We start from the raw sequence: 13,374 nt of genomic DNA, 5'->3' as shown, positions 1-13,374 counted from the left end.
GCCAAAGCCAAACAGTCCCCTTTGAACTCACGCATCAACCAACCTAATAAATACACCAGTACACCAAATACACTGTGGAAATCTGATCAATAGTTTTTGTGTAGTTATGCTGACAAACCAACCTACAAACCAAAACAGTACCTCCTTGGCGATGGCAAAAAAAAAAAAAAAGTTTCATTTCAGTGTTGCTTCTAAAGACAAACCGCATGCTGGTACCACCAACAACTACGCACGTCCTCACGGTGTTGGGCTCATTACCTGCTTCTTTCTTTGTTTCTCGGCCCCTCCTCCTGTTGCTCCCTCTGGTGTCGACGTCTCTGGCGGGCGGTCGGCGTCACACTCGGCGATGTCGGCGGCGAACTCTGACCATCGACATCAAAGAGGTGCTGCTCCACGGCCGAACGTATCGTCCTGTCCAGAAAACTTAGGGGCAAAAGAAAGAAGATGAGAGGAAAAATCTGCAACTGAACATAACAAGTTTGATTTAATGGCAACAGCTGGCAACACTGCACTGCGTTTCGTGCCACTATGGATTCAGTAATGAAGTCCGCTTACTTTACCACATCTGGTCTGCAGTGGACGGGGGAGAGGTGGTTACTGAAAGAAAAACAAGCATGTAGAAGGTTACTGCAACAGAAACAGGTGGTCACAACAGGTCACTGAGCAACGCTGAGAATCCCCCAGGCTCTGGTTCTGGCCCTAGGTGATCAAGGCATCTCATGTGCATGAGTGAGTATTAACATCGGCCGTGTTCAGAGCATAAGTAGGTCCTCTGAGAGCAGAACGGCCAGCGCCTATGACTACATGTAAGTCCTACAGGAGAGTATATGGTCCTTAGATAGTGTCTGCATTGATCTGTTGTTTCTACATTGTTGTTCTCCCCCTCTCACAATCTTAAAACACACACAGGCGTGTCATCTGGAGTGTAATCAACAATGACGCTATCTGTGCGCTGGAGTGTCTGTATCTAATTCCGTATATCTATATCTAGATAAAAAGATATCGTATCATTATTACATTAGAGTCCGACAGCAGCATCAGACAAGTGGTAACACATCAACTAAACAGGTGGGTTTGTAACTGCAGATGCAAAGATCAAAGGTACAACCGTCAGTGGTTCAGATTCCATTTTTTTCCCCGCCAGAAAATGTAATTCATGAGACTTTCTGCAGAGCTTAAACCCGTTCCTGAGAGATTCTGCCCATATTCTTTGCTAATGTGTACAACGCGGTACCGAATCTCAACAGCCCAGTCAAGATAAAACTGACGTGCAGCTTTTAAAAACTAGTTTCCGGTATTTATTTTTGCAACAATCTTCAACGTCACTCCCTGACAGGAGCACAGCGACGTCGACACGTTTAGGGGTGACCTAAAAGAGATCTTTCCTAAACAGCCGTGTTGACAGTAATAGCACGGCTTGGCACAGACCCGGTGCAGTGCTCTGATAAAGGGAGAGATAATAATGGAGTGAGGGTGTGAAGGTGACTGTGGTGAACCTGTGTAAAATAGCAGGTTCTGCACATGTAGTGACGGAGAATAAGATTAAAAGGACGGCATCTGCTGTCCTGTGATAGTCAGATGATGAGTTTGATGAGCTTGGTGAGTTGAAATTATAAACACGGGGCTGTAAAGGCGCTGGCGCTTTTTTATGGTCAGTTTTAACATCTCAGCTCACGACTATAAGGATTTCTATCACACAAGACTTCAATTTCACTTTAGACTTAATCAGACAGCTGGGAAATAAAGGGGACGGATAGAGGAGTGGAAGTTATGTCAGCTCAGGCTCACACAGGTGGTCCAGAGGCAGCGGAGCTAAACTGCTTCATCATCTCTGAGCGCAGCAGGAAAAATATTAGCCTGCTACCTAATAATAGACTTTGGCTCCGCATGCAACAGGTTAAAGCAACAGAAAATGGTTTAATGGCTTACTAATGTTGACTTGACTTGGGGTGTTAGCGCCTGCAAATGTCAGAGGCATGAATTCATAAAGGGCAGTGGATACGCTAAAGCCTGAAATATGATAAAAGCCTTCTAGAGCAACTGCCCCCGGCACTTATAAAGGTGGTGGCAGGGTTAATTATATAACTGGAATTTGTGCCAGGTGAAGATGGTTATCATATAGATCAAGTGTACTGTGCCCTGTGATTCAATTTGCATCATTGCGTCAAACACTGTATAAGTTTAAGACAATGGTTCTCAAACCTTTTTTGGCTTGTGGGCTCGTAAAACAAAGCACTCTGTGACTGTGTGATAAAGGTCGTGGCACTAGCGGGGAAAGTTGTGGGTAAGAATGATTTTCACTTCTCAGATTGGCTAATTCAATGTGGTAAATTTCAGGAGAAAATTGGAGAAATTATAGAACATTAAGAAACATACGCACCAAAACTATTTCTTAGAATACCTTTAATCACCTTGTGAGCCCTCAGATTTATCCTTGGGCTTTGTAGGAGACTCAGCCTCCTTGTTGTAAAGACATAATTATTTGTCCATGTTTACTGAGAACAGCTTAATGAATGGTGGATAGTTTGATTATGATAAAAATGTCTAGGCAAGTAAATTAGTTGGACCATTTCTATGTGTTTGAACTTTTTTTTTTCCATCTTAAAATGCACAGATTTTAAACTTGGTGGGTCACAGTTCTCAGAAAAAGGAGTCTTATGACAGACACTTAATATCATGTACTTTTCACGATGCTATGATATTCATTAACTCTGTTCAGGCACAACACTCTTTCTGTGTTGATCTGTCATATCAAAATGGGTTTCTTTTACATCTACTTGTGCCACATTTAGGCTGATGATGAAATAAACAGCTGCCTGCGAGTTGTAAGTGTCTCGTGGCAGGGATCATCTACTCCGAATAGACTTCAGGTTGGCACCGTAGAAACCAAGTGTGGCAGTTTGGTAAATCACCAGACAAAAGTCGTCATCACTGCCTAGAATAAACTCTGCACCATTTCCGCTCCAGCTAAAGATGCAACAGTGTGAAACCAGTATGGTATGAGACAGGATTGTTGTCTGGTGCGTAAGGGTGGTAGTCTGAGTCATGAACTACTGGCAAATGAGACTGTAAGGCAAGCGGGATGAGTGACTGCATCAGAAACATGACAAAAATATCACCACCACACCAACAATCCTTTCTCAAACACGCATTTTCTAAAAATATAAAATTACTCCACTAGCTCCAGTCAAGGATCAGGTGATCCTGAAACACTGTGATTATGTAATTTCATTAACCTGTTGTATAAATGTTAAAGACCCTGAGAGTCACTCCCTGCCTTTCAGTTGTCAATGTTGTACTACAACATGAGAAAACAACATGAAAACAGACTTCTGCTACTGTTTAAGCATGATTGACATTACCCTGTGTAGGGATGACAAAAGAAGTCGTATAAAGATTAAGATAATGGTAGTTTGGTCAGTGTCTGCTGCAGTCAGACCTCGTCAGAACAAACATGAAGTTGGATTGAGGCCAATGCAGTGAGGACTACCTAGAAGGTTTTCACAACACACACAAACACCTATACATATATATTTATATATATGTACATATACACTCAAGACTAGGCACGCACAGAAGGCAATATAAAAAGACACGTAGGAGTGGATTGCTAGTGAAAGCATGTTGGTGTTGAGCAGAGGAGGCCTTAGGATGGAGCCTTGGGGAACTCCACATGTTCTTTTGTACACTCAGATATATTAATTGATTGGCACAGATGAGTCCCTGTACTACAATTAGGATTCAATACAGCCCTGCGATATAGTAATACCAAGACTACAAAATATCTCTAAGACAAGTTATTTAGGCCAAGATGGTGTTGGGATGTTGGGAACAGCCCTTTTAATGATTGCAAATGAATGACTGAATAATAAATCGGTTTCATCAGTGACTTTTGTGATTTTCACTTTATAGTAGCCCTTCTGCGCCGAGTTGGCAGCCATGTTGGTGCTGGTGACGTGTGTTGAGAGAGACGATGTAGTTCATTGAGCAGTTTAAACAAAACTCGATGATAGTATACTATCTAATGACAAACTGCAACTTTCTTGACTTGAAAATGTGTCTTTTAAATTGACAAACATCATATGCAGCTTGAAGCAACTTGACTTGGATGATCCATGATGGATCTGTTCGATATCTTTGACCAACTCACCATAAGAATTCTGAATTTACAAGTCATCAACATTTTTTCTTGTTTTCAGTTTGATGGTGTCTGTGAGATTTACTGAACTGTTAAGTCAGGTCTGTATTGAAATGATACGTCTGGAATTTTAACCGTGTAATTATGTAATTGTGCTATTTTCGTTTCTCCGAATGTGATTTTTTTTAAAAGCCAGCAGTGCAAGTCTTTGTTTTACAAGAGCTTAAAGTCTGCTTCGTATAATTGCTTCGTTTAAGGAACTTATAACTAAGAAAATTGCTGACCAAATAAAAGTAAGAATAAAATAACATGTTTCCATAGTTAGTGTCTGTTATGGGGTTTTGGAGTTTAGTGTTCTTTGAGGCATAAAAAAGCGAGGAGGAAACAAGTGAAAATCTTCCACAGCGGAAGCTTATGCCAGTTAAATCCTCAGCACTGTGAACCCAGGGATGTCGATTCAGGTAATCCAGTATTACACCACAGTCAGATATTAGCCAGGACCTTTAGAGTCTTTTGTCAACACACACACACACACGCACGCACGCACGCACACACACACACACACACACACACACACACACACACACACACACACACACACACACACACACACACACACACACACACACACAGTAAAAAAAAAAAGATGTTGATCTATGATCCATTTTGACTGGGCTGTGAGGTTAAACTCCTCTGTGGCAGCCTTCCGTCTGTGAAGGAATGCAATTCGACTTCGGTGGAGAGAGAGAGAAAGTCTGGACGGTGTGTGTGTGTGTGTGTGTGACAAAGTACACGCAGGCTGCGGAGTTAGTCATTGATGAACGTGAGCGAAGGGAAGTGAACAGGAGAGAGACAGAGTGAGGTGAAGGGGCTGTGAGGGCGTCAACAGACAGTAGTCTTAGTCATCTCCAGACTCCGGATTAGACGGGATAGAGCTGCGACTACTGATTTCACTATCAGTCTACATGTTTTATAAAAGTTCACAATTACGTAGTCGGGTAACACCACGACTTCTTTAGTTTGAATCGTGTGAGTGGTAAAGTGTCATCTCCAGCACAGAGATTACACACCCTACATGACAGTCATACATGTTGTAGTAATATACATACTGTACATAGCTGACTCTTTGACTGACCACATGTCCAGGACTTAGATTACGTCCTTCGATAAATTGGGACCTTTGACCTTCTATCATGGATGAAAAGCATTTGTTTTTATTACATTATGGCCAAGCAGGACAAATTGTCCCAGTAAAAGTTAAACGTTTTTTTTTGCCCTATCCAGATTTACTGCCGTGACAAAAGAAATAATGTTCAAGCTTGCGTGAAGTCTACAATACTAACCGGTATTTTGTTTTTTTATGTACTGCGCCCTTTATCACGTCAGTGGATAATCTGACTCAACACTCCGGTGAAACTTTTTCTCCTCTGTCTATTCATTTCTACTGGGAAGTCGCAATAAGAAAAAAAAAAAACAAAAAAAAAAAACAGCTGCCACTGAGTCATATCAGCTCTGAGGTCATGATGTCAAACATCGCTCCAAAATGTGCCAACTCCAAAATGACTAACTGAAGAAGCGGACAGAGGGGGTCATTGATGATTGACGGGTGATTATCAAGAGGGTGTGGCGGGGTTGTAATGAAACGTTATCAGCTGCACGTGCAAAAGAATTAGGGGTCGGCTGTACACTGTATGCGTGGACTGTCAGTTCCACTCAGTTGCAACTGGTTTGTTTTGACCCAGAATTCTGTATGTTCCACTTTGGAACTAATGGCAAGAAAGTTAAGTGAGGATTATTTTCAGTATCGATGAATCTGCAAGTTTGTATGGATGACAATAATAACGGAATAATAAATGGAAAGAAATACTGAATTAATGCCAAGTGGACCTTTTGAGAATGAAACAAAAGAACACGAGGCATTTTCTCTTAATTTTTTTGTTGCCTTAAATTATTGTCTGAAACATTTAGATAGGCTTTATTTATCCCACAATGGGGAAATCCCCTTGTTGATGAACTGCTTATCAAAATGGTTAAAGTTATTATTCTTCCAATTATCTCAAGCATCATTCGGAAACACAGCGTTCTTGCCCAGGCGTATCTTTCGCCTTAGCGGTGGTTCTGTGGGCGCCTCCGCCACAATAACCAAACGGTGGTGAGCAAACTGTTGCATGTGCACGCTGCCCTGCTTTCCCCTCCAACTGGTGGTTCCATTGTTTCCGATGATAATGCACCAAGGCAGCACACGGCCACTTCCCCCACACACACACCTCCAGTGCAAAACAACATGCTGTCGCCCGGTTTCTGAAGCTTTCCAAAACACACAAAGACAAGAGAGGCCTACCTCATGTAGAAAGGAGATATTGGCCTCTCGTCTTCTTGGGAACTGGAATATATAAAAAAAAAACAAAGACAAAAACAATTAATTTGCAGGATGTGGTTATAAAGTGCTACAGGATAAAAACATTACCCCCTCCTTCCCTTCATCACTACATGTCACTGGGGCTGAAAATAGGAGCATGTCGCTGGCTTTTGTCTGCAGAATAATAGCCATGCAGTTCTACAGATCAGTGGCTTTGTGGAGCTTGTCTCTGGTAATTATTATGAACCAAGAGAGAAATGGGTGGTTGCTGGAGAGTATAGGCAGGCTGCTGCCGCTGGATGCACGCCAGCGACACATGATGAAATTATGCAACGATAAGAGGAACTCAGTCTTGGCGCTGAATGTTGGGGTTGCTTAACATTTTCATATCCTGGCACTTACGGGGCTGAAAATTTCATAATCGCCTGGTTTTGTTTGCCCAAGCGGAGCCCTGAATACTGTGTTATCTCCTCTCGAGTCAAGAGGAGGAAGAAAAACACTGCAGCAAAAATCTCATGTGTTCGACCGTGGAACAAATACATACGTGTTACAGCGAGGCTTCTTCATGTGCGTATGTTTACAGTGACAAGTTTATTTGAAATGTGTGTCATAACTCAAATCAACCGGGTTGTACAAATGTAAAAAAAAAACCAAACAAAACAACAATTCGATCAGGCTGCTTCAGCTTTACTGTCCTGGTTTTGTGCACACTGGCTCACTCTCAAGGTTTTACCGGGACGTCTGAACAGAACAGAACAGAACAGAACAGAACCGTTAACGTTAATGTTGTCAGAAACACCTGCGCTTTTCCTATTATCACTAGTCAAAATGTCTGCTGTGGAAAAAGATGTTTTTTCGCTGAACAAGACACAACAGGGTGACTGTTCATCTCTTAAAACCCCCATCGAGACTGTTCACCTGCGACAAACAGAAACATGAACTCTGCCACCGCTGTCAGTTTACAAGAGAAAGGATTTGGACAAAAGGTCAGATTTAATGTGTTGTTGGTGACAAAGCAGGTACAGCAGCAGCAGCAGCAGCAGGGATTGTCGCAACGTCCATTCCAGACATTTGACTTCAGCTGCTAAACTGAGCGTTTATCATTTGAGGAATGACAAGGCTTGACTTTTCCTTTGTCCTACACATCTTCAACATGCAGAGCATTTTGCAGATTGAAAATAGACAGTCGATTGAAAAAAATAATCAGCTATTATTTATGAATATCATTGACTTTTAATTGATTCATTTGGCTATTTTGAGCAAAGATGCAAAAAGAGAAAACCTGTGTTCCGCTGTGTCGTTTTGATAATTTGCTGCCTTTTCTCTGCTCATTCTGTCGGGCTGTGGACAGATCGGACAAAACAAGCGATGCTGATGACTCACGCTGGGCTTGGGGCTTTTAAAAAATTATGTTGAGCCAACAAAATAATTTTTAAAGCCATTACCTTAAAATGGCCGACTCACAATCATAAATACAAACATGTTTTCGTTCTGGTCCCGACTAAAATAAATTCTAGTACTTTTTACTACACGGTATCAGCAGAAGCCCAAACATGCAGCCACACCATGTTTTCTATAAAGCAGCAAAATGATTCTTTTGTGCCGATTTTGTCTGATGTCTTAAGGAAGAGCAGTTCAATTCAAGTGGAACAGCTTACAGCTTGACACAATTTTGCCTGCTGCACCAACACAAAGTCTGCTGGTAGGTTGTAAACATGTTGATGTTGAGTCTCAGATGTTCTGAAGCACAGAAAACAGAGTTGTTTTTTTTTCTTCTTTTTTTTTTTACTGGACCAATCAGGGAGTGTTTGGTTCTCTGGTGTGCTCTGGTACATGGCGTGCATTCATGTGGCTTCCTGTAAGAAGGGCCGGCGTGTCGAGGGGAGGAGGGAGAACCACTTTGGCCCTTTGGGCAGCACCTCAACAAGTTCAAAACAAAGGATTTAGGTTTCAATTCAGGCGTGAATCAAAATGGGCCAAAGTTCGTTGAACCTCAGAAGTCTTCTCCAATGGCACAATGTACAGGAAGTGTGCCTGTGCTCCTCAGCGAAGGTGTCGCTCACCACGAACACTTCCAAATTCCTTCTGAGCCACCGGAGTGAACGCTTTCTCCCCCCTTGTTCTTAACCGGTGTTACACAGTCTGGCAAGCGTATTAAAATAATGTGTGCCGTCACTGCCTCCGTGAATTGCAAAAGCGGAAATCCTGCTTACCCACTACCTTACTGAGGGGATAACAAGAAGCTTTGTAAGGGTGCTCGGAAAAAGCCTGATCCCTCCGGGGTGAACGGAAAACTACCAATGTCAAGTTTGTCAACGTGGACACGCACCACTTGCGCACAACCTATTTCTTAAGATGTGTAGATGAAGGGAGTCGGGTTTAGCGGATGCTGGACACCTCCAGAAATGTTTAGCGCTGTACCTCTCCTGTTGCTCTGCCCTGTCTTACTTTTATCTAAAATACCTCAACAACACTCGCCGTGGTGTCATAAAGTAAAGTTTTAGGTCTTATTTTAGGTCAGATAAAAAGATATGAATACTATTTTATTATTATTATTATTATTGTTAAGGAGCCACGGTTCAGTGGTGTCCCAGCTCCTCTTCTCGGTCTCTGGTCCCCTCGGAACCCCCAAACTGTCGGCTTTTCAACATGTGCCGGACATTCTTAGAATATCTCGGAGCACAAAGTGTGTGGCAGTCACGACCTAAAGTATTTAATGGATAAGCTTGGCTAAGCTATGCTTGGTATATGCTCATTCCAGCGGAGAACATCAACAATGGGGAGCAAAAGCAACAAAGAGGGTTTGAAGCAAAGGCACAGACCTGCAGATGGACATAACTATTTATGGGTAAAATATGATGGACGAATCTTGTTATGTGTCAAGTCTCTCTGTCACTATCTGTTCACCGCCCGGGCACTAAAAACACGAGAGGCCCGCTCCAGAGCCAGTGTTTGGTTTGTCTGCTCTCTGCAACGTAACAGACACAGACACCTCTCCCTCTGTAGATATATCAAAGGCTTATTCTCAGGTAGCAAAAACACAATGAGTCTGTTATTCTTCTAATTTTCATATTTCCATTTTTCCCCCTAAATCCCAAACACTCCAGGAGTGACGGAAAATACTGAAATATGCCCATCAGTACTTGTGAGAGACCACAGCTCGAAGTGATGTCTTCACATGTCCTCCGTGCGTGTGTCATACTCAGCTTTTATGTAATGTGTTAATGGATCTGGTGCTGACACGGTGCGAGACTCTGATTAACGTCACATCAAAGGTCACTGGTGTGTTCAACAAGTCATAGTAGGAGCCAAACAGCTTCATCGTTTCTCAATATCCGAAAATTACTCGCGCAACAAGTCGTGACATTTGAGAAGCGAGATCCCGACTTTTCAGTATGAGTTAAAAAAAACATTCCCTCACTATCACGCCTCACGGATGCGACTTTTCTGTGAGGTCTGTCGCTAAACGTGAACATCAAACTCAGTGTCCAGAACATCGTCTTTGAAATGCTGTCCCTCAAAAAGCCTTCAGCTCTCCTGACTGCTGGGGAGTCTCTGAGAAACTGAAGGAGGTTATTGGAAGAATGGTGATAATATCAATAAGAATAAGAATAAAACAGCTGGTTGACTTTGCCTTAGTACTTGTAATCTGACTGACTCAGATTCTTCATATACCTAAATTAAGGGACCTCTGTCCAGTATAAGAGTTGGCACTAACATCAGTAGAACAAGAGAACCAGTTTGATCCAGCCTGCAGGTTTTTTGCTGTAAATGTATGTGTGCTGTCAGGCTTTCAGGTTGATGGATGAGACTTCCTGACGGGCGGCCAACAATGCTGTTATACCCACAGGGAACCTGCACTCACACCACACTGCAACGTTCCTCACTCCCACTTATTTCCAACAGGATTCTAAGAAACCCGACGGTTACATCACAAGACTCAGTGAACCATGGCAACGCCACACAAAAGACAGTATGCTTGAAACTACGCAAAGCTGAGAGCATAATAAGCTCACACGATGCTGCTATGTTAGCTCATGCGGCCTGTGTGGTGAATGAGACTGGTGTCATATTTCAGGTACAGGTGAGAGCGCTGTGGCATTCATAATGACTGGATTAATGTGTTCGATAAAGACGAGGCATGTCAAACGTGGACACAAGACGGGATCTAAAAGTGGAACCACTACAGTCATATCAAAACCTGATGATGGTGAGCTGAGTTCTTGTGCGTGCTGAATGTGATCTGAGCGAGCGGACGGACTCACGACAGGGGAGGTTCCTGGAACGAGGGGTGCAAGTGTCAGATGTAATACAGGTTATCAGATAAATATAGACCTGCAGCGCGGGACTTTTCACACAGTCCTGATTAAGCCACACATGTATCTCTCTGTATTCACAGTATACTGGAGCTTTTATGACTTTGTGCTGACTTTTCCCATTGTCTCGCTGCCAGCAAAGACTGGTTAGCCAGTGCTAAAGTGGAAGCAACCGGAGTGACAGAGTAGGCTACAGCAAATAGGAAATAGGTGTGTGGCTCATTAGCACATTGACAGTGTTTGTTTAGTCATTCTTACTGCCAGAGGGGGAAGACAAAGGTTCTATACCACAGGTTTTTTTTTTTTTTTTTAAATGCTTTTTTACCACCAACAAGGTGTAAACACTCTCTAAATTCTGGATTTCATATATCAACAACAAAAAAAATAATCCTGAATGAAAAGCAGAACTATATGAAAACCACACTGGGCTCTGCTGCTGTATGTGCTGTGTTATGCTGACGCAGACGTGTCTGACACATACCTACAGAAAGTGAGAGCAAGCTGACAAACTGGCATGAGAGCAGTTACAGATAAGAAAACACAGATGGATCCACTTCTGGAAAATTATCATGTATTTGCTATGGGTGTATGTGTGAAAATCACAGCTATTTAAACCCCCCCTTTTTTAAAATACAAACCATCTTTCCACTGTGTTCACTTACATTCTTTATGTTGCCAAGTATCAAACGCCTCGGCCCATTAAAGGAGCCATTTTTATCCTTCTTTTGCAAACTGCAGGTGTCTATCAGTGAATACCAGTGAGTTCAGGCTGCTGACGCACTTCCCCGTCATGCTGTCTGTACATCAGTCACCCAATGCGACCTGACAAGGAGAATCTTGGAGTGTGAAGGAAATCTAACAGGAGATTTACTGACGCCCTGACATGGCGAGGAAAGCTCCGCCACCTTACAAGTATCACATTTGCCACTGCCTGCAGACAAGAACATCTGGTCCATTAGCGAGCGCCAATTTGTTGATTTAACACATTTCAGGTTTCACATGCAAGCTTATCTTCCTTACATCTAAACCTTGAGGGAAAATGTCAAAACTGAGGAAGAGCTCTGAAAAACAGAGAAGTGTCAATTGAATTTGTGAGAATGAAAACTATTTTATTTTCCATAATATTTATATATATAGTCAGTAAATATAAGTATACGTGGGTGAGGCGATATTGGTAATCCAGTACACAGGCGGTATGTGTGAGAACACTAGTAGTACTAAACTTTACTGTAATGTGTTAATGGATCTGGTGCTGACACGGTGCGAGACTCTGATTAATGTCATATCAAAGGTCACTGGTGTGGTCGACGAGTCGTAGTAGGAGCCAAACAGCATCCTCGTTTCTCATCTGCGCGCTTCAACATGACACTGACAGCATTTACTACTTTGCCCCACATTCAAACACAGACAAACTCTCACACTGTCGGTAAACACACACTGCTCATGAAACTGGATTCGGAGTGCTTGCCAAGAGGTCTTAAACAGTACGATAACGACATTTCTTTAGACAAACGGCGCAGGTGCGAGCACGGCCAAGGTTAATGCTAGTCAAAACCCTCCGTCAAACAGCAAGGCCCCCAACAACAGACACAGCTGTAGCCTTGCTATTCCAGGACTGAGGACACTCGACACCAAGTGGTTCCAGTTTCAGCGTCTTATAATAGGCTTGTTTGCATGCCAGAGGCACATTGCCACGCGGCTGGGGCTTTAGATCCCTGATCGCTGTCAAACACTCGGGATTCTTCGCCCTCACCCTACGCTGATAGCACATCGGCTATGCAAACAGTGGTCATAACCTATTTACCGCAGCTAGAATCATCCCACACTGGAACTGTAACATCACAAAAAAGGCACAAAAACAGAGACTGGTAAACTGTAAAGTAGGTTTTGTCGTGCATGAAGTAGTTACGTTTTGTTTAACACTTGTGGCTTTTTAATAAAACACATTCAGCAAAATGATCATTTCTCAGTTTGTGTTTGTAATTTTCTGACACACTGACCTGCTGAGGGCCTCCATGCTGCTTGCGGGGCTAATGTTAGGTAGGGGGGTTGGTTGCGATGCAGTGTCTGGGGTATCTGGGCGCGCCAGCAGAACCGGAGCTGTGTCCATCGCCTCCGGACTGGGGCTTCTCAGCTGGGCGGTCAGGGGCAAAACTATTGGTATCGACAGGGGCCTCGTATGGGGTAACCCGGCAGAGCGGCGGGGCTGAGGAACCACTTGAGTCACAACGTCACTCTTCCCTTTCCTCACCTGAGGGAAACAGAGATGCCAACGACAGGTGAGTGTTTCGCCATCACGAGACAACACGGGACGTAAACGATATGCTGATTCGACACAGTCAAGCTCGACGGGAAACCACAGGCTCGGAGGAGCACACCTTTTCTCAGGTTACAGTAAAACATGCTTTTGAAGTTCTCCTGAGGTGAAGCAGAGAGCAATAAAAGAGCTATAAAAGCAGGCGTGGGGGAAAAAAAAGAGGTTAGCTAATAAAACTGTAAGGTTAGACTGATGTTTGTCTTACCGTGCTGACCCTGAGTGGGTACAAACGTCGTGAACCGCT

General features: G+C 43.1%; 1 protein-coding gene across 5 annotated transcripts in view; it reads right to left on the bottom strand.

Annotated features, from left to right (window-relative positions):
• Positions 1 to 13,374, bottom strand: part of fam13a (family with sequence similarity 13 member A) — a 55,651-nt gene that overhangs the window by 22,048 nt on the left and 20,229 nt on the right. For all 5 annotated transcript variants that reach the window (XM_037099284.1, XM_037099292.1, XM_037099309.1 and 2 more), the window contains exons 8-11: positions 12,814 to 13,064; positions 6,480 to 6,521; positions 556 to 597; positions 259 to 423 (exon numbers count right to left, since the gene is read on the bottom strand). In XM_037099284.1, the coding sequence (XP_036955179.1) occupies positions 259 to 423; positions 556 to 597; positions 6,480 to 6,521; positions 12,814 to 13,064 (500 nt within the window). The remainder of the gene's footprint in view (positions 1 to 258; positions 424 to 555; positions 598 to 6,479; positions 6,522 to 12,813; positions 13,065 to 13,374) is intronic.

Source organism: Acanthopagrus latus, chromosome 1 (assembly GCF_904848185.1).
Source record: "Acanthopagrus latus isolate v.2019 chromosome 1, fAcaLat1.1, whole genome shotgun sequence".
NCBI classification, from domain to species: domain Eukaryota; kingdom Metazoa; phylum Chordata; class Actinopteri; order Spariformes; family Sparidae; genus Acanthopagrus; species Acanthopagrus latus.
The sequence above is the reverse complement of the archived record's forward strand: the minus strand, read 5'-3'. Positions and strand labels throughout refer to the sequence as shown.